Here is a 19,579-nt window from a genome sequence, read left to right as displayed (position 1 = left end):
AGGACACTGCTCTTGTGCTTCTAGTCTGAGCGTCTCAGATCTGGGCACACTGTTCCTTTCTTCCCTGTTTCAGAGGAAGCTGGGCAGAGTGAGAGAAGAACCCAGACTTCGCCCATCCTTCCAGGGTTCTTTGCCCTCCTGCATACTGCTCAGTAGAAGACAGATGAATGATGATTAATTACCTAGGACAGATTCTCAGAGCGAGCCTTCATTTCTCCACTAATTAGAAAAGAGGGAAAGGCAGGAACAAAGGAGAAAGAAGTGGATGGAGAGAATAGTTGAGGAAATAAAAATTGGTAGGAGGGGGCCAGAGGGATTGCTTGGTGATTTAGAGTGCATGACCATTGTAGAAGACGAGACCATGTTGGGCAGCTCACAGCTGCTGGTTACTCCACCTCTGAGGGGTATGACATCTGTAGCCTCTGTGGGCACCTGCATCTCTGTTTATAAGAACAGAATTTTAAATACTAAAAATAAATCTTTAAAAATTAGAAGAAAACATGTTAGGGGCAGCAAAATCAAGAGAAATGTTTACTGGGTGTTAAGGGAAGGGTTTGGATTTTACTATTTTGTTTATATAGTGGGGACTTTCAGAGTAATGTATTTGTATCTTTATAGGCACACAGTTCGCTGTGGTCAGGCTGTCTCGGTCCACTGTTCTAACGTGTGTGAAAATATTTTGAACTGTGGTCAACACCACTGTGCTGAGCTGTGCCATGGGGGTCAGTGCCAGCCTTGCCGGATCATATTAAACCAGAGTAAGTGGAATGCACGTGTTAGCAATGCTCAATGCATTTTTCTAGAATTGTGTGTTATGTCAATTATATTACAGCAAAACTGTTTCCAGAAGCCTATACTAGAGGGAAGGTTTGGGGGATGGGCATCAAAAACAAGCTCATAGTGAGGTATCTATCTATGTACTTAACCAGGGTTTCTAAAATGAAAAAAAAAATGCAAGGGCATTTGGCATCTTCATTCAGTGTTGGCAGATGTACAAAATGCTAGTCATTTTGGACAACTGTTTGTCAGTTTCTTATAAAATTAAACATATGTATATGTTATGATCCAGCCATTCCGCTCTGATATTTGCATACCAAGTATGCAGAGAAAGGACTGTACAGGAATATGTGTTTCTAAGAACCTCAAACTGAAAACAACCTAGATGTCCTTTAACTGGAGGAAGGAACAGATAAGTAAATTTTTTTCCTTTCCTCTTGAGACTGGCCTTACTATGGTGGCCAGAATGTTCTCAAATCCCTAGAGCTCTGCCTTCCCTTCCCAAGAAGCTGGGACTGAGGGGTGTACCATTAAATAGTCTTTTGGCCACATATGTAGTTTATTTTGTCACGTGTTGATTCTTCTAGGACCTTTTTCAGCCTTATGTAGAAATTGAATGCACATTGCTTCTGGGTGTTCATTAAATGCCAAACATACAGCTTAAGGCTGGTTCCGTAATACTGTTCAGGCAGCTGTGACCCTTGACCCTGCTGCTACTCTTGTGGTTCTGTCTCTCTTGCTAGGCACACCCAGCAGCCTTTTGGTATTGAAGTCGTGATCATTTCCTAATCAACTAGAGAACTCCATTTTGTTTTTATTGTGATTTTCTGCACTACCCTCCTCTCCCCCTCCATTTGTATATATGATTGTGTGGTATATGTTCATGTGTATAATAAGCATGTCAAAGTATGTGGGCACAAGTGTGTTCCAACAGGTGTCCCATGTGAGCATATGAATACCTGAAATTGGCATTGAATGCCTTCCTTAATTACTTTCTACTTTACTCTTTTACATTTATGGCATTTATATATTGTGTATGAAAGTATGTGTGGGAGATTGAATCAGTTCTCTCTTTATGCCTCATGAGTTCCAGGGATCAAGTTCTGGTTATCAGGTTGGCAGTAGGCATCCTTACCTACTGAGCCATCTCACCAGCCTCATTCTCCATTTTATTTATTGAGTCCAGAGCTCTTTGATTGGCTAGTCTAGGTAGCTAGCTTGCTCTAGGGATCTCCCATTTTGTCTCCTGAATATTGGGATTATAGATGGCCTTCCACACCTGCCAGCCATTTATGAGGGTTCTAGGAATTAGTTAGAACTCTGGTCGCCTTGCTTGTTTGGCAAGTGTTTCTTTTCTTTCTTTTTTATGTGCTTGATCACTTTTATAAACCTTCCATCATGTTAAACACACCCCTCCCAACAGGACTTATCAAACAGGCAATCTGAGACAATGCGTAAATAGACAACCTGAAGACCTTTACTTTGATCTGCATTTATTTTATGCTGAATTTATTTCCATGCCATAAGTTTTTGTTTCTTCTGGGATATCTTTTTCTTCTGTGCACCCTCCTCTTGTGGCTTCGGGACAGTTTGTTCATTTCAGTGAGGATCATCCATTGTGGCAGGGGAGCTCATGTACTGATTCATCCTGTGCTCTGTCAGTTCGTCAGCGCATCTTTGGTGCTTTGTTCACTGGACGATGGTGTAGACCATCCATCTAAACCCTTCCATCCAGCGCTGCTCTGTGTTTTTAAGCACATGCAGCAGAAACTCAGCACTTTTTTTTTGACCACTGACCCTGTGTCCAGCCCCACTGTGTTTGGCCTGGGCTCACCTACCGCCTCCACCATTGTACCATCAGAATGCACCCTTTGCTCCTTTAAAGTGACATCTTCCAGGTATTTTGGTGGCTTTTCAGATATGCATACCCTTGATGGCCTGGGCAGTTTCATGGATGTTCTTAAAGTGAACCCAACAATTTGATCCTCTTTGCATGATTTTGTAGGTTTTTCTGGGTAAAGAGGGTAGCAAACCATCTTCACAGGTTACCTCAGGCCATTTACATCTTGGCAAGTGTTTTTCTATTGAGCATTCTCCCCAGCCTAAATATCCTGCCTATTAATTTACTCTTTCTTAGTTATAGCTGTATGTTATTACCTCTGACAAAAAGACTGCTCTGTTTGGGTAGAAATACAGCAAAGAGCCTGGCATGGGGACTGATACCTGAAACCCCTGCCTTTAGAGGCTGAGACGGGAAGAGTGAGAGTTTGAAGACCACCTGAACCATCATAACAAGTTCAGGCCAGCCTGCCAAGCCAGACCCTGCCTCAGAAGGAAAGGAAAGAAAGAGAGGAAACAAAGCATGACAAAGGAAAGGCTGCTTGTAGGAAGCTTTTGGTTGCTAGATTTTGCTCATCAGTTCATTGATCCAAAAGTATTAACTGTTCCCTTTGTCTGTATTGATTCATACAACAAATATTTGAAGAGATAATGAGTTTTAGAGTGGTGGATAAAGATGCACATATTCTTATTAGAAGATAGAATGTCTTTTGTTTTTTTAATGTGTATGGGTGTTTTGCCTGTGCATGCATGCAAGTGTGTGTGTCTGTGGGTGCATGTGTGTTTGATACCACATACATGCCTAGTGCCCAAGGAGGCCAGAAGAAGATATTGGATTTGTGAAACTGGACTTACAGGCAGTTGTGAGCCATCACGTGGGTGCTGGGGAATTGTACCTGGATCTATAAGAGCAACTAGTACTCTTAACCACTGAGCCATCTCTCCAGCACTGGAATGTTTATTTTTAAAATGTAAAAAGTTTATGTTTTGGTGACTTGAAGCTATCTCTTCCCATATGCCAATAGTTCTGTCTAATACACTATTTTATAGATAGGATTTTTTAATTCATTCATTTATTTATTAAAGATTTTTAGGATTTTTTTTATGAGTTCTTACTATGTAGCCCTGTCTTGCCTAGGACTTGTTAATAAACCAGGCTGGCCTTGAACTCAATTACATTTATTCTTCTGTTCATTTTCTGTACCAGTAGATAGCCTAAGTTGTCCTTAGGAAGAAATTACCATTAATTAGTTACATGGAATTTCAGTTTTGTTTCTACTCTTTTGGTCACCATTTATCATGAGAGCAAGGTATACATGCATAGATTAATTTGTGATAAATATCCTTTGTGGAAAAAAAAAAGTGCCCCCCAAAAAAGATTGTGGGGCGGTGGTGGCACACGCCTTTAATCCCAGCACTCAGAGGCAGGTAGATCTCTGAATTCCAGGACAGCCAAGACTACACAGAGAAACCCTATCTCAGAAAAAGAAAGAAAAAATTGTAAAGTGATGCTTATGAGAAAAATTATGTAATTTAATGAAAATAACTCTTCAGATTTAACAGTAGTAGTATCCAAATTATTAAGAATTTCATATTGTGGTAATGTTTTTTAATAGTGAGGCCTTTTTGAAAGCATTTGATATAAAGTATCAAGAATCCATTTTGCTTGTGTTGAAGTGAACATGGGGACTCTGGATGTCAGCTGCTCTACTACCATACCACCAATTAAGCCTGCAGTGCCCTCTGCCATGGGGCTCCCCTAGCCCTAGGTACTAAGTTGTGTCCTTTTAGTTTGAGGCAGTCTGAAGGATATGTTGCGAGGCCCTAAGAGATATTGGCGGAGGAACGGGAGCTTTTATTTGTTCCCATGTAAAGCTCTTAGGTGTGTCAGAGAGCTCCTGTATAAACCATAGTAATTTCAGCATCATGTCTGACCTATGCTAATGAATATTTATAGACTATTGGGAATATTTTTAAAGCATGGATAGGTTGCTAATTTGTCTTTTAAATTGTGTCCTCAAGTGTGCTACTGTGGCAGCACCTCCCGAGATGTGTTATGTGGAACAGAAGTGGGGAAATCTGATGGATTTGGGGACTTCAGCTGTTTAAAGATATGTGGCAAGTAAGGTTTTATGTTTTCTTACTTAATTTAAGTTGCTTTTAGTTAAAACTTCATTTTATGTAACAGTTACATAATTGTCTATTGTTTTTATGAAAAGGGACTTGAAATGTGGGAACCATACCTGTTCTCAAGTGTGCCACCCTCAGCCTTGCCAGCCTTGCCCACGGCTCCCCCATTTGGTGCGATATTGCCCTTGTGGCCAAACACCTCTCAGCCAGTTACTGGAACTTGGAAGTAATGGTCGGAAAACATGCATGGATCCTGTCCCTTCGTGTGGAAAAGTGTGTGGCAAACCCTTGTCCTGTGGTTCCTCAGGTAACTAGTTGACATAAAATTCATTTTATAGAATTTATTTGGGAGCTGAAGAGACAGCTCAGTGACTAAAAGGACTGGCTGCTCATCCAGAGACCCAGGTTCCATTCTCAGCACCCACATGGTGGCTCACAACTGGTTATCTGTAATAGCATTTCTAGAGGATCTGATGTTGTTCTGGCCTACGTGAATATAGAGAAACCACACATGGTGCACAGACATACACATAAAATAAAAATTGAAAAGTTTTTTTTTTAATGAATGTAAATGCTTTAACTAAGTAATAAATGCCACTCTAAAGAGGTTCTCATAAACATAATAATCAAATTTGGACAGGTACTTTTTTTATCTTTTTACTCAAAGTACTCTTGTGAAAATACAGATTTCCCAAGTGATTTCTCCAATTTTGTTGACATCGTTGGTTCTCTGAGTACCTACCTACTCTAGTACAAACACCGTATATATATATGTGTGTGTGTGTGGACAAATCCAGCATTCCACACATGTTTGCATGCCATCTTTTGTAATAGGAGCATGCTAAAACAACTGGGGGGGGAATTTAGGTCTGAAATTCCAAATGACAGAGTCTCAGCCAATTAAAGCACTTAAACAGTGCCTTCTAGCTAAGCCTCCTGGATAGCTGAGGGCAACACCTTGAGCATCGTTTTTGGATGGATGCTTTTCTAAGATGGGAATCTTTCTATGCAGCTCTGGCGAGACTGGTACTATGTAGCTGAGTCTGGCATCAGATTGGTGGGTAGCTTCCTAACACAGTCTCTCCAGGGCTGGATGACTGATAGGAGCCACCATACCCAGATTGTATCATCTATAAGAAACCAGTCACTGAAGATAATTCTTTCCCGCTGTGATTGAGCACACATCTTTCTGTGGAGCCCCTCAGGTTTATCAGGCTATTTGCTCTACTCTTGTGTGCAGTTTGGATTGTTTTATATGCTTTCTGAGGATTTTTGTTGTATGTTTCTTGTTAATATTTTTAGTGTGGCTGCCTCTGATCATTAATGATACCTTGCTTCCTCTTTTGTGACTTCTGATCATTTGGATATAGAAATCAGAAAATTTCATCAGACTTTCTTCCTAAAGCAGGGTTTTGTGTATCCCAGAATTACCTCACACTTGCTATGTAGCTGAGACTAACCTTGAACTTGTGATTCTCTTGTCTCCAACTCCCAAGGACTCTGACTAACAGGCCTTAAATTCATTATATAATCAAATTGACCTTGAAATCCCAATCCTCCTGAGTGCTGTAATCACAGTCATGCACTCCTTATGAAATTTTAGTACAGTGCTGGGGATCAGACCCAGGGCGTTCTGCAAGTTAGGCAAGCACCCTACCAACTGAGTTATATCTCCTGTCTCAAGAAAGGATAAAACAGAAAATTTTACCCTAAATCTGGTTAGCTATCAGGTGAATATAGGTTGTCCACGTCTATAATGACAACAGCCTCAGTTGGTGGAATTATGGATTGTGACTTCAGAATTATCTGTGATCCCCAGGTAGCTTATAGAGTCCGGAGCATTTCATCGAAGTCATACATGATTAAATTCTAGGGAGATGTGAATCTAATATAAAGACTTTGCTTGGCACCTAAAGCAAAGGTCAGAAAAATCTATGCTTTGTGTCAGCAAGCAGCATGCATACCAAAACATATTCCAGTGACTGATGCTAGTCTGTCTTTGAACGTGCCCGGCTTGAATGAAGGGAAGCTGAGGGAGAAGCACTGACCACATTCTTCTCCCTCAGCTCCACTTTTGGAGTTATTAGGAGTAGAGGTGGAAAAACGGTGTTGGTAGTGAATTGGAAGAATCAGAGTAAGTCGCTGCGATTCTCACTCCCCCCTCTTTCCTTTGTATTGAAGATTTTATCCATACCTGTGAGAAGCTCTGTCATGAAGGAGACTGTGGACCATGCTCTCGTACGTCAGTCATTTCCTGCAGATGCTCTTTCAGGACAAAGGTAAACTGTTAGAATCCCTGTCATCGTCTCCTTTTTAAATGGTGATTGTCAGTGAGGAGGACCCAAAATAACCCAGTTTACTCACTGGATCCCACCTATGTACACTGACGTACCTACCGTGCCCCACTCTTAGGATAGACTGGAGGGTTATAGCACTCACGGTTCAGAGGTCAGTCACAGGGGTGAGGCAGTGTTAGCAACTGCAGGTGTGAAGAAGGAACAAAGACTGCTCTCATTTAGCCAAATGAGAATTGGACACAGCCCTCAAAACTCCTCCCCTGAGAGTTTGGACCGCTGCTGAAGTAGCCAACGTGCTCACTTAATTCTTCTGAGCTGAAGGTCAGGGGCCCCAGGACCTCACACAGCCTGGTAATTTGGCAGACTCTTCTAATTCACTGAAAAACTGAAAACTATCACAGTCATTGTTACAGTTTTTCTTTTGTCTTTTTCTTTTTTTTTAAGATTTGTTTATTTATTTTATGGAAATGAGTACTCTAACTGTCTGTACCTCTGGAAGAGCAGCCATCTCTCCGGCCCCATCAGTGCAGGTTTATTACTAGGAAGGGACACAAACTAAAATTAGTCCGTGAGGAAACATGTAGGAAAGAATATGAGAAGGGAGCACATGTGAAGCTTTTGTTTGTCCTTCCCCATGGAGTTGGGACAGCATTACCTTCCAGTATCTGACAGTTTATAGAGAGTAGTCCAGCCAGGAAGGCTCACCAAAGCCTGTGTGTTGAGAAGTTTATTGTACTGGTATGATTTACCACCTACAAAGCCAGTCTGTCTTTCCAGTTTGCATGACCAAAGCCTCAACCTTAAGACTGTCCAGTGTGGTCAACCTGCTTCTATGGCATAGTCTTAGACTATCCAGTTAACACAAACCATAAACAAATAATGTTATTCGACTAAACAGCATCTTTTGAGAGTCAAGTACAGAAGTCAAGATTCAGTTTCTAATTTCAGTCTTGGGGAGTCTGATTGGGCTTTGTGTTATAAAAAGGCATTTGACCATTTTGGAGTTGGGCTTTAGTACCCATTTCTTCTCTAATCAGAAGAGGCATGAAGTCTTGGGATGGGGCCTTCTAAGTAATGATCTGCCCTGCTCCTCTTCCAGGAAGTCATTTCTGCACATATCAGGACCTCCTCCGAAGAGCATAGTCTGGGGTGGAGACAGACCTCAACAGTTGATTTTTTTTAATAAAGTAGCCAAGGTCTGGGCAACCATTGATTCCCAAATAAGTTTGAAGATACAGTTATCTTAATGGATAAGATTAAGAATAAAAGAAAAGAAAAGTAAACATTATTATGATGGAAATTGTGTTGCGCTTATGAGGTATTTTTCTCAGCGTCACAGTATATGTAAATGTTAGTTGTGGAGCCGATTACACTTTGTAAATGCCATATTGACTGCAGTAGTTGGGGTGTAGCTTAGTGATGGAGCGTGTGTTGAGCGTGTAGGATTTTTCTTTTCTTTTTTTCAAGATAGAGTCTCTGTGTAGTCCTAGCTGTCCTGGAACTCTCTCTGTAGACCAGGCTGGCCTCAAACTCAGGAATCTGCCTGCCTCTGCTTTCCAAGGGCTGGGATTAAAGTCACATATTGCCTGGCTATGTGGATTTTTCACAAATGTTTCTTGTAATGGGGTGAAAGCAAATTTGGGGGGATGTTGTTTTGTGTGTGTGTACACGCATGTGTGTGTGCGTGTGTGTGTGCATGCATATTTGTGTGAGGGTTCCACATCCCTTGGAACTGGAGTTACGAACAGTTATGAGCTGCCTTGTGGGTGCTGGGAATTGAACCCAGGTCCTCTGGAAGAGCAGCCATCTCTCAGCCTTTCTTTTCTTTTTCTTATTGATTTGTGTTTTGTTCGAGACAGGGTCTCAATCTATAGCCCACACTGTACCTCACAGTACTGCCCAAGCTAGCCTTGAATTCAAGGCTGTCTTCTTGCCTCAGCCTCCAGAGTGCTGAGATTGTAGGCATGCCCTTCAGTTTGTTTTTTTTTCATAAATGGTATATCATTTATTCAATGAAAAAAAAAGAGGAAAATTAAGCCACTTTCATTCATTTCCTCCCAAACTCTCAAAACTCCCTTCCCTCATTTAGAAACAAGAGAAGAAAAAAAAAAACCACAAAACAAAAAACCAAAACAAACCCACACTGAGAGATACATTTGTACAAAAGCTACACAGCATCCCAGCCCGCCCCTCACAATATTGGATGGGTGTTATTACAGAAATGAACCCGCCTGACAGACATGGAAAGAGCTGTGTTGAACTCAGGTTCTGTAGGTTACAAGCACTGTAAAAATATCTCCACTTGCATCTTTCAAACTGGAAAGTGATCACATAACAGCCCTTCAGTTTTGTACACCTCCACATTTATTTGCAGCTCCAATGGCCAGTTTTGTAAATCAGAGCCATTTTTACAAAATGAGCCAAATACAGGTGCAGCTTCTAGGCAGCCCAGCTCCTTCCTCCTCGCATGACTGACTGAGTTCCCCGTCCACCGGCCTTACCACACATGTTCCAGCACATGTTCCACTCGACCGTGCAGCAGCAGAAGGCATGTGGTAGCCTTTGGGGGTCCTCTAGCATAGCTGAAACCACAGTCATAGTTTCAAAGGTCTGCAGTATTTTTTTTTGGCTACAGTATTTTCATGGGTACTGTAAATACTTGCCCTTAAATGACGACAGATTCTTGCCTATTTTCAATTTTTTGTTTTGTTTTGTTTTTCGAGACAGGGTTTCTGTCTTTATTCCTGGCTGTTCTGAAATTGGCTCTGTAGTCCAGAGTGGCCTCAAATTTATAGAGACCCACCTGCCACAGCCCCCTGAGTGCTGGGATTAAGGGTGTGTGCCACCACCACCCAACTCTAATTTCAATTTTTAAAAATTATTTTTTAATGAGTTTATTTTTTGAGATAATGTCTTATTATGTTGCCTGGCTGTCCTTGAATTGGTTGTCCTGACCGTACCTTCCAAGTGCTGGGATCACAGGTGAGGGCTAGCATACTTATCTTAGATTCTTCATTCTTATATCCGCTTTTCATGGATTTTACTGTTTGTGTCCTGGTTAGGTAATTGTTTCCCTTTGTTTTGATGCCTTTAGCTACTCCTTTCTTTCCAGATTTCATAATTCCTAATCTGCTCTTAAGCTTAAAGATCAGGCTTCAAAGATTGTTGGAATCACACTACGTAAAAGTCAGGAAATCTGGGGTCCTGTTGTGAAGCTCACTGGCATAAGTGAGCTGGCTCCAGGCCAGAGTTGGTGAATAACGCAGTTATATTTTGTGTTCTTCTGCAGGATCATTTTTATTACTTCTAAAGTAGCTATTGTTTCTTTTTCTTTTTCTGTAGGAGCTTCCGTGTACCAGTCTTAAAAGTGAAGGTATGACTATAAAGGGGCACCAAAGGACTTTCTGGAATGAAGATAATGCCCTGTGTATTCATGAAATGTTGATATATGTCTTTGTTAAAATTCAGTGAAGAAGCATTTAAGATTGTCCATTACATTTTTAACATTTACAGTAAAGGGGGGAAATCATTCATTGAATTCTAGTTAATAGATTTCTTGGGGGGCAGGAAGCTGACTGAACTAAATACATTCATGTCTACAACTTACTTTGAAATACTTTTTAAAAATTAATTGAATCCAGGTGTGGTACATGTATAAACTTTTCTTGTTTTCTTTCATTTAGCATCTTTTTTAAATTTGCCATTTTTATGGCTGAATAATACTCCATTTTGTTAATATATACAGCATTTTATTTATCCATTATTAAATAGTTGATATCTATGTAGGTGATTTCTACTTTTTGGCTACTGTGAATAATGCCATTATAAAGCTTAAATATTAGTTTGTATTTTTTTTCTTTTTTAGACAGGATTTCCATGCTCCAGCTGGCCTCTAACTCACTCTATAATCAAAGATACCCTTGACTTTCTGATCTTCCCAGCTGTCTCCCAAATGCTGGCATTATAAGCATGCACCATTATGCCCAGTTTTTTGGTTATTTTTTTAAAATATTTAATTATTATGTATACAATATTCTGTCTGCGTGTATTCCTGCAGGCCAGAAGAGGGCACCAGACCTAATTACAGATGGTTGTGAGCTACCATGTGGTTACTGGGAATTGAACTCAGGACCTTTGGAAGAGCAGACGATGCTCTTAACCACTGAGCCATCTCTCCAGCCCCCTTTTTTTGGTTATTTTTTTTTAATTATAATTTATTTTTACTTTCTGTGCATGGTCTTGCCAGCATGTATACCTGCGTGAGGGTGTCAGATCCCCTGGAAGCTAGAATTCCAGACAGCTGTAAGCTGCCATGTGGGTGCTGGGAATTGAACCCAGGTCCTCTGGAAGAGCAGACTGTGCTCCTAACCACTGAGCCGTCTCTCCAGCCCTGGTTTGTTTGTTTTTTTTTTGTTTTGAGGCGGGGTTTCTCTGTGTAGCCTGGCTGTTCTGGAACTTGCTCTGTAGACCAGGCTGGCATCAAAGTCAAGGACCAGCCCGTTTCTGCCTCCCAAGTGCTAGGATGTGTCACCATACCAATCTGTATGCCCAGTTTTCAAACAAATTTTTGTTTAAATAACTTTTTAAAGGTATATTTTATTTATTATATATAATGTTTTGTATGCATGATTGCTTATGCCAGAAGAGGATATTGCATCTCATTACAGATGGTTGTGAGCCACCATGTGGTTGCTGGGAATTGAACTCAGGACCTCTGGAAGAGTGGTCAATGCTCTTAACCTCTGAGCCATCTCCAGCCCCATAATAATTAATTTTATTTTATGTACATTAGTGTTTTTGCCTGCATGCCTGTGTGAGGGTTTCAGATCTTTTGGAACTAGAGTTATAGACAGTTGTGAGCTGCCATGTGGGTTCTGGGAATTGAACCCGGGTCCTCTGGAAGGACAGTCAGTGATCTTAACTGCTGATCCAACTCTCTAACTCCTAAATAACTTTTAAACTTTTTCATTTTACTTATTTTTGAGACAGGGTCTCACTTTGTAGCCTAGACTAGCCTATAGCTCATTATTTGTAGCCCGGGCTGGCCTTAAACTTATGCAGGTCCTCTTGTCTCAGCCTCTGGTTTGAGTGCTGTAATTGTACATGTAAACCCACAACACCCAATTACTGGTTTTTGTTTTTTGAGACCATATCCAGGACTATTCTGGGGCTCACTGTGCAACTAAAGATAACCTTTAACTTCTGACCCTCCTACCTATAGCTTCTGAGTCCTGGGTCTGTAGCTGTGCACCACCACGCTTGGTTTGTGCAAGTTCTAGCCCTACCAGGCCTACGTAGTGACAAGAACATTACTGCTGTCATAACATTGTAAAATGGGTGGGGTTTTGGTTTTCATTTCCTTAATGGCTAATGATGTTGCACACCTTATGTTCTTATGGCCATTTGTGTCTTTGTTTGTTTATTTGTTTTTTAAAGATTTATTTATTTATTATGTATACAACATTCTGCCTCCATATATGCCCACATTCCAGAAGAGGGCACCAGATCTCATTACAGATGGTTGTGAGCCACCATGTGGGTGCTGGGAATTGAACTCAGGACCTCTGGAAGAGCAGCCAGTGCTCTTAACCTCTGAGCCATCTCTCCAGCCCTTGTGTGTCTTTTAAAAGGGGGGAAAGATCGCTCCAAGTCATTTGTACTTTTTAAAAATGAGGTTGACGGTCTTTCTGTTGTTGTCAGTTTGTAATATGTGTCTGGATCGTAGATGCTTTTGAGGTGTGTGATTTGCAAATAAGTTTCCATTGTATGAGTTGTTGCTGCTTCTTTATGGTGTCCTTTAATTTCATATACAAAAAGTTTTTGTTATTGTTGAGTCCAGTTTATATTTTTTGCCTTTTGTATGCTCCTTAGGCGTCCTGGCCCTTCCCCCCTCCCCTTCTTTTTGGTGAGGATTGAACCCAGGGCCTCCCATACATGGTAGAAAAGTGCTGTAACACTGAGCTAACCTAATTCTCTAGTTACTTTTGAAAGTATATATAAAACATGGAATTACAGTCCATCTTTTCTTCTTTGTATGTGGTGCTGGAGACCACTTGGGCCTTCAGCAGACTCTATACACACCCTACCACCAAGTGAGTCTCTAAGGCCCATTTGAATTTTTGTTAGATATGCATGTACTCCATCTATGAATAATGAGTGTACCTTTTCTCTCCATCCTTACCCATACCATGTATTAATCAGCTTTGGTTTTGACAGGTGGGAATAAAATTTGAAAAGCATTTCATCAGTCATTTATTTACTTTATTACTTATGTATTTCTTCAGCCTATATTCACTCATAGGTATGAATGTTCACATCTTTTGTATGTTTTATTTCTTTAATTGGCTATAACAGATGCTACATTTATGTGTGACAAGCGGTGTAACAAGAAACGATTGTGTGGCCGGCATAAGTGTAACGAGATATGCTGTGTGGTAAGTGGACTTAGCATTGGTTGGTGTAGTCGGATTCTATTCATCTGGAAGCCTCAACCCTCAGAATGTGACCCAGATTTGGAAGTCGACCTAAACGGTAGAGTTTCTCCCACTCCCCACGTGCACTCGCAGACAACCTTTTTAGGCTTTTAGTGTCATCCGCTGCACAGGGGAAGAAAAGGATGTGTGGAAGGCCTCCTCCAACCCCAATCCTAAGAAGCTTTAGGTTTTTTTTTACTTTTTGAGATTTCCTTTTATTTATTTATTTTGATTTTTTTTTTAAAGTTTTGATGCGAGGGGGGTGGGGTGGGGTGTCTGTTTTGGTCAGTATGGGGATTGTATACGTGAGTGCAAATGCCTACAGAAGCTAAAAGTCAGTATCAGACCCCCTCTGGAACTAAAATTACAGGCAGTTGGGAGCCACCTGGCATGGGTCCTTTTGCAAAAGCAGTAAATGCTCTTACCTATTGAGCCATCTCTCCAGCTCCCAAGACAACTTTAGAATGGTCCTTTGGGACTGTGTTGTCCCAGCATAGTGGGCCATTTCAGAGGCCAAAATAAGTATCCTGGGTTTTGTTTCTTTTTAAATACAGGTTCTCCATATATTGCCCTAACTGGCCTAGACATTGCCTTATACTAGGTTGGCCTTGAACGTAGGATTTTTTAAAGGCACAAGTTTCATTTATTTAAAATAATTGTTTCTGTAGACTTAATTGTAGGTCCTCTACCTGACATTGGTATTCTGTTAATCTGTATGTGTATACATATATATGTAATGAGATACTGATGCGTATAAGTAAAGCCACATATATACATACAAACAAGGGATAATAATAACAAGGTAGTGTAACTATATATGTGTATACATATATATGTAATGAGATGCTGTATGATACATATAAGTACAGCAACATATATATACATACTAACAAGAGAGAATAATAACAATAACAAGGTAGTGTAACTATATATGTGTATATGTTATTCATGTATATATGCTTGTTCCTTTTTTTTTTTTTTTCCTGGAGACGGTCTCACTATGTAGCTTAGCAGGCCTGGAACTTACTATGTAGGCGAAGGCTGGCCTTTAACTCACAGAGATCTGCCTACCTCTGCTTCTGCTTCCCAAGTGCTGCTATTCAAGGCATGCACCACAACACCTGACACAGTCTTTAAAAATTTATATTTTGCAGCTATGGAGATAGTTAAGTTAGTAAAGTGATTACCTTACAAGGATGAGGACTTTCGTTTGAATCCCAGCACTGTTTAAAAATGCTGGGCATACTGGAGGACCAAGAAGGCTGAGTCTGATGAAGTAAGACTTTGCTGATACACTCCTCCTAGACAAAGGGGTGGGAATAACAGCCCTTACTGGAGAAAACCACAGGGCTGACTGTACTACCCAACATTTTTCACTGTCTTTGCTATTTTTTTTTTATTTTTTTTAATTAATTTAACATCTATTGAAGAGAAGTGGTTGTGCTAATTTAACACTGTAAAAAAGAAAATGCTTGATTTCCAGTGCTGGGAAGACATAGGCAGGAGAATCCCTGGAGCTTGCTGCCAAGCTATTCTAGCCCATTGACGAATTCCAAGTTAATGAGAGACCTTATCTCAAAGGAGATGAGAGTGTTCTGAGAGTGGGACCTGAGGCTCCTCTCATTCCCACACACGTGTACCTAACACACATGTAAAAACCCTCGTCTTGACAAAGAAAATAGTGATTTTGTTGTGTTCTGTACCAAGGTGGGTGAGTCAGTGTTTGGAAATCTAAAGACTGCTCTATCAGAAAGTTCAAAGCGAAGCAGCGAGGTAGCACAGCAGAGCCCATCCACACAGCATCCAGCTGCAATAGGTGTCTGCTCATGACTAATCTCATGTCAGTCCTGTCTTCCCTTCTTCCGTTCATAATGTGTGCAGCCTTGTTATTTTGTTTATAAAATGGAGAAGAATCATGAACAAATAGAAATCTCTCCTCTTAGGACAAGGAGCACAAGTGTCCTTTGATTTGTGGGAGGAAGCTCCGTTGTGGCCTTCATCGGTGTGAAGAACCTTGTCATCGAGGGAACTGTCAGACCTGCTGGCAAACCAGTGAGTACCTTCACTGTATTCGTCAAGAGTTCCTGGAGCCGGTCGTAGTGCCATATGTCTTTATTCAGCACTTAGAGGCAGAGGCGAGCCCATCTCTGTCAGTTTGAGGCTAGCCTGGTCCACATAGTGAGTTCTGGGACTGCATGTAGCTAGAACTACATAGTGAAACCCTGTCTCAAAAACAAAACAAAAGTTTCCTGGCATATTTTGAGCAGGTGGTTTGCTTAGATTGGTACTATTTCAAGCATGTTGAGACTTTGTAGTTATTCCTAGCCAGGCGTTCATATAATGACAGTACAGGAGACAGCAGGGCAGTGGTGAGCAGATAGCAGGTGTGTAAGTACAAAACCCCAAGTTCAACCCCCAGAACCAGGCAGGGGCTAAATAAATGACAAAATTAAATATACCTATCTCTGTATATTATTATATCCCAAACTCAGGAAGGCTTCCTTTCTTTCGTCTATGCCCTTAGGTTTTGATGAATTAACCTGCCACTGTGGTGCCTCTGTGATCTACCCACCAGTCCCCTGTGGAACTAGGCCTCCCGAGTGTACTCAGACCTGTGCCAGAGTACACGAATGTGACCATCCAGGTGAGTCCCACCGTGTTGCCACCCCTCACGGCCTACTCACAGCCTGTGGGTTAGCGTGTGGCTGTGTAGAGGACTCAGACCATCTGGGTTAGCTGCCGTTGCTCCCCTGCTTCTGTGAAGGTGTATCTTGTATCTGTCATCTAAGCCACCGCCAGTACTTGACAACACACTCACAGTCCTCCAGCTGTCAGACGCATCCCGGAGTGTGGAAGAACCTCGTTTGTTTCTCAGACTCCTCTCCCTTCGTTGCCTCAACTTTTTGTACATATTTCAAAATTGGACTTTTTTTTTTTTTTACAGAATTAAAAATAATTTAGTTAAAGCTCAGCAGGTAAAGGTGCTTACTTCCAAGCCTGGTGACCTGAGTTTGATTCCTTGGTCCCTGTGGTGAGAACTAACTTCTGAAACTTGTTCTCTGATCTCCACGCACGTGCCATGACGCACACACATGCACACACATTCACACACAGCAAAAAAAATAAGTAAATATGATTTTTAAAAAAATCTTGAATTTGGTTTTGTTAAATTATAAAAAAATTGGGTTTGAGAGTTGTCTCACCAGTTAAGAGCACTGGCTGTTCTTCCAGAGGACCTGGATTCAATGCCTAGTACCCATATGGCAGCTCATAACTGTCTAAAACTCCAATTTCAGGGAGTCTGGTGCCCTCATGTACAGGTGTACATACAGGCAAAGCACCACATAAAAATAAATTAGTTTAAAACTTTAAGTCAAAAGATTGATATTAAATCACCTACTATAGCACTTTTTTTAAAGATTTATTTTTAATTATGAGTATGTCTATGAGTATGTACATGGATGCACAAAACATAAGTCCATTCCTCCAGATAGGGAGCCCACAGCATACCAAAGACCATCTTAGTGAGCCCATGAGTTTTATTGGTGTTGGTTACTTGCAGGAGCAGAAATGACTCAGTGACAGCTGAATCAGCATAGTGTACCCCAGCACAGGTGACAGCTCACAAAAGCTGGGAACCTAGAGCACTCCGCATAACCTGTGGGAGGCTCAACACTGGAGAGTGTCCTTTCCTCTAGGCAGCTGGTCAGGTCTCAGGGTCTTTGTAGCTTGGCTTGTTTGAGAGCAACCCTCTGCTGGCTTTTTTTGACTCCAAGAAGGAGTGAAGGACCAAGGGACCTAGTGAATCTGGTCAGTTTCAGGAACTTCCTAAATCTATTCTGAGTTAGTTTGCCTCTGGCTTCAGGAGCTTCTGAGATGGTGGACGGTTCCGATCTCAGAGGAACTGATAAGCAACAGTTCGTTGTTTTACTTACTAACCCCACAAAATAACTCAGGGCCCTGGATCTGATACCTACATGAAGTCTAGCCATGTGATTTGAGTTAAAATTAGATGGCTGGCTCTCAGTTTTTTAATTTAATATAGTAAAACAGAACTAAACAAATTTATCATGAAGTAGAAAACCTTTTTTTGGGAAACTTAGAGTGATCTTCCCAGCATGGTTTGTAAATTCCTTTCTTGGTCATTATACCAGCATGAAGTGTCCAGGCCAGTTCCTACCCAGCCCCTCTTTTCTACTAGCTTCCAGGAATTACAGATGATGTCCAAATCCTGCTGGGTAGTATCCTTAGTAAGACTTTTAAAACTTATACATTGTGGTCTACCTGCTTTTGTTTAGCATTCATTTTCATTTTCTTGAGTGTCTTTTGAATATCCAGCATGGTGTCGGTCAGAGGGAACTTCAGAGAATGAAAAAAAATCTCCCATCACTAGAGTCTTATGTTCCTGAGAGTTAGAGAATAGTGGTCAAATGCCTATACATGCATTTGGGCCACCTCACAGCCTTGTGTTGGAGACCTAAAACATGAGGGAGTATAGGAAGCTTAGATAGGGTACTCACTTAATCTTTGGCACTGAAAGTAATCAATAGAAGCATTTAAATCATTAAAAAATTATTTTGTATGGATGGGTATTTTGCCTACCCGCATGTCTGGTGACTGGAGGCCAGAAGAAGGCATCCGATTCCCTGGAACTGATCTTACAGTGGTTGTGAACCACCATGTGGGTGCCAGGAGTTGTACCATCTGTGCCGCCCACAGCAGAGCATCTTACACGGAATAAATGACGGCTGTCTGGATGTTAGTTACCGGTTCACACAGAAGCAGGGGCAGACCAAGTGGCTATCTCTCTCCCTTAGCTTTTTTTCTCATTCTCGCTCATTTTTCTTTTCTAAAGATGTGTGTGTGTGTGTGTGTGTGTGTGTGTGTGTGTGTGTGTGTGTGTGTGTGTGTAAGTAATTGCTGCATGTATGGGTGCCACCATAGGCAAGAAGAGGACATTCAGTCCCGTAGAGCTAGTTACAGCCAGTTGTGACCTATTGGCATGGGTACTGGGGCCCAAATTTGAGTCTTCTGGAAGAGTAACAAACTTTAACTACTAAGCCGTCTTCCTAGCCCCAGATGCTCATTTTCCAGTACTTAGATATAAAGCCAGTTATGTTTCTACTTCCTCATGATCATTTAGAATAATTCCTAACTCCGGGATCTAAAACATTTATGGCATGTTTATAGTATTTGTGACCTTATTTAGACGTTATTTCTAAAGTTCTCTTTCTGTTTCTGCAGTGTATCATTCTTGTCATAGTGAGGAGAAGTGTCCCCCCTGTACCTTCTTAACTCAGAAGTGGTGCATGGGCAAGCATGAGGTAAGTTTGCTCTCTCCTAGGTGTCTGTAGTTCCAGTCAGAAATGTATGCTTAGTTGCTTAAACGTTTCTCAAGTCTCATTTCTCAAAATAAACATAGTCTAAGAAGCAGAAGCTTTCTGTTATCATCTTTCTCACTTTTGTGTCAAAAATTCCATACAGTAAAATGTATCAGGGGTTGGCAACATAGTTCATCTTAAAGACACCGTAACACAGCTGAGTTTAATTCCTTTAACCTTACATAAAAGGTGGAAGGAGAAAACTGACTGCATAAAGCTGACCTCTGACCTTCACATGGATGCCAGAGCATACTTGTATGTACACACACAGTAATAATGCAGTAAAATAAGTTTTTGAAGTTGATTTTATTTCATGTGTATGAGTGTTTTGCCTGCATGTATGTCTGTGTACTGTGTGTGTGCCTGGTGTCCGTGGAGGCCAGAAGACCCTCTGGAACTACAGTCACAGATGGGGTTGTAAACTGCCATGTAGTTGCTGGGACTCAAACCTGGGTGCTCTTAACTGCTGAGCCATCTCTCTAACTCAGATCTATCATTTTAAAATCTGATTATAACCTTGAAATGTAGCAGAGTTGACCGTGAGAGCACATGCTATGTGTTGCCCTGGCTGCCCCGAACTTGCCCTGTAGTCCAGGCTGACCTCAAACTCAGAGATTCATCTGTCTCTGCCTCCCAAGTGCTGGCACTAAAAGTATGCAATACTGCCACTGGGTTGTGTGAA

The 19,579-nt window shown here is 41.2% G+C and overlaps 1 protein-coding gene and 1 non-coding gene across 4 annotated transcripts in view; both read left to right on the top strand.

Moving 5' to 3' along the window:
* The window catches only part of Nfx1 (nuclear transcription factor, X-box binding 1), a 56,790-nt gene that overhangs the window by 21,785 nt on the left and 15,426 nt on the right, over positions 1–19,579 (top strand). For all 3 annotated transcript variants that reach the window (XM_075967508.1, XM_075967509.1, XM_075967511.1), the window contains 9 exons: positions 619–758; positions 4,639–4,738; positions 4,836–5,053; positions 6,928–7,025; positions 10,386–10,416; positions 13,398–13,477; positions 15,460–15,568; positions 16,041–16,160; positions 18,761–18,840. In XM_075967508.1, coding sequence (XP_075823623.1) covers positions 619–758; positions 4,639–4,738; positions 4,836–5,053; positions 6,928–7,025; positions 10,386–10,416; positions 13,398–13,477; positions 15,460–15,568; positions 16,041–16,160; positions 18,761–18,840 — 976 coding nt within the window. The remainder of the gene's footprint in view (positions 1–618; positions 759–4,638; positions 4,739–4,835; positions 5,054–6,927; positions 7,026–10,385; positions 10,417–13,397; positions 13,478–15,459; positions 15,569–16,040; positions 16,161–18,760; positions 18,841–19,579) is intronic.
* Positions 14,761–14,888, top strand: LOC142847444 (small Cajal body-specific RNA 4). The gene has a single exon (XR_012910198.1).

The sequence above is a fragment of the Microtus pennsylvanicus genome, chromosome 3, assembly GCF_037038515.1.
Source record: "Microtus pennsylvanicus isolate mMicPen1 chromosome 3, mMicPen1.hap1, whole genome shotgun sequence".
NCBI classification, from domain to species: Eukaryota; Metazoa; Chordata; class Mammalia; order Rodentia; family Cricetidae; genus Microtus; species Microtus pennsylvanicus.
Note: the sequence above shows the minus strand (reverse complement) of the source record. Positions and strands in the feature narration are given on the sequence as shown.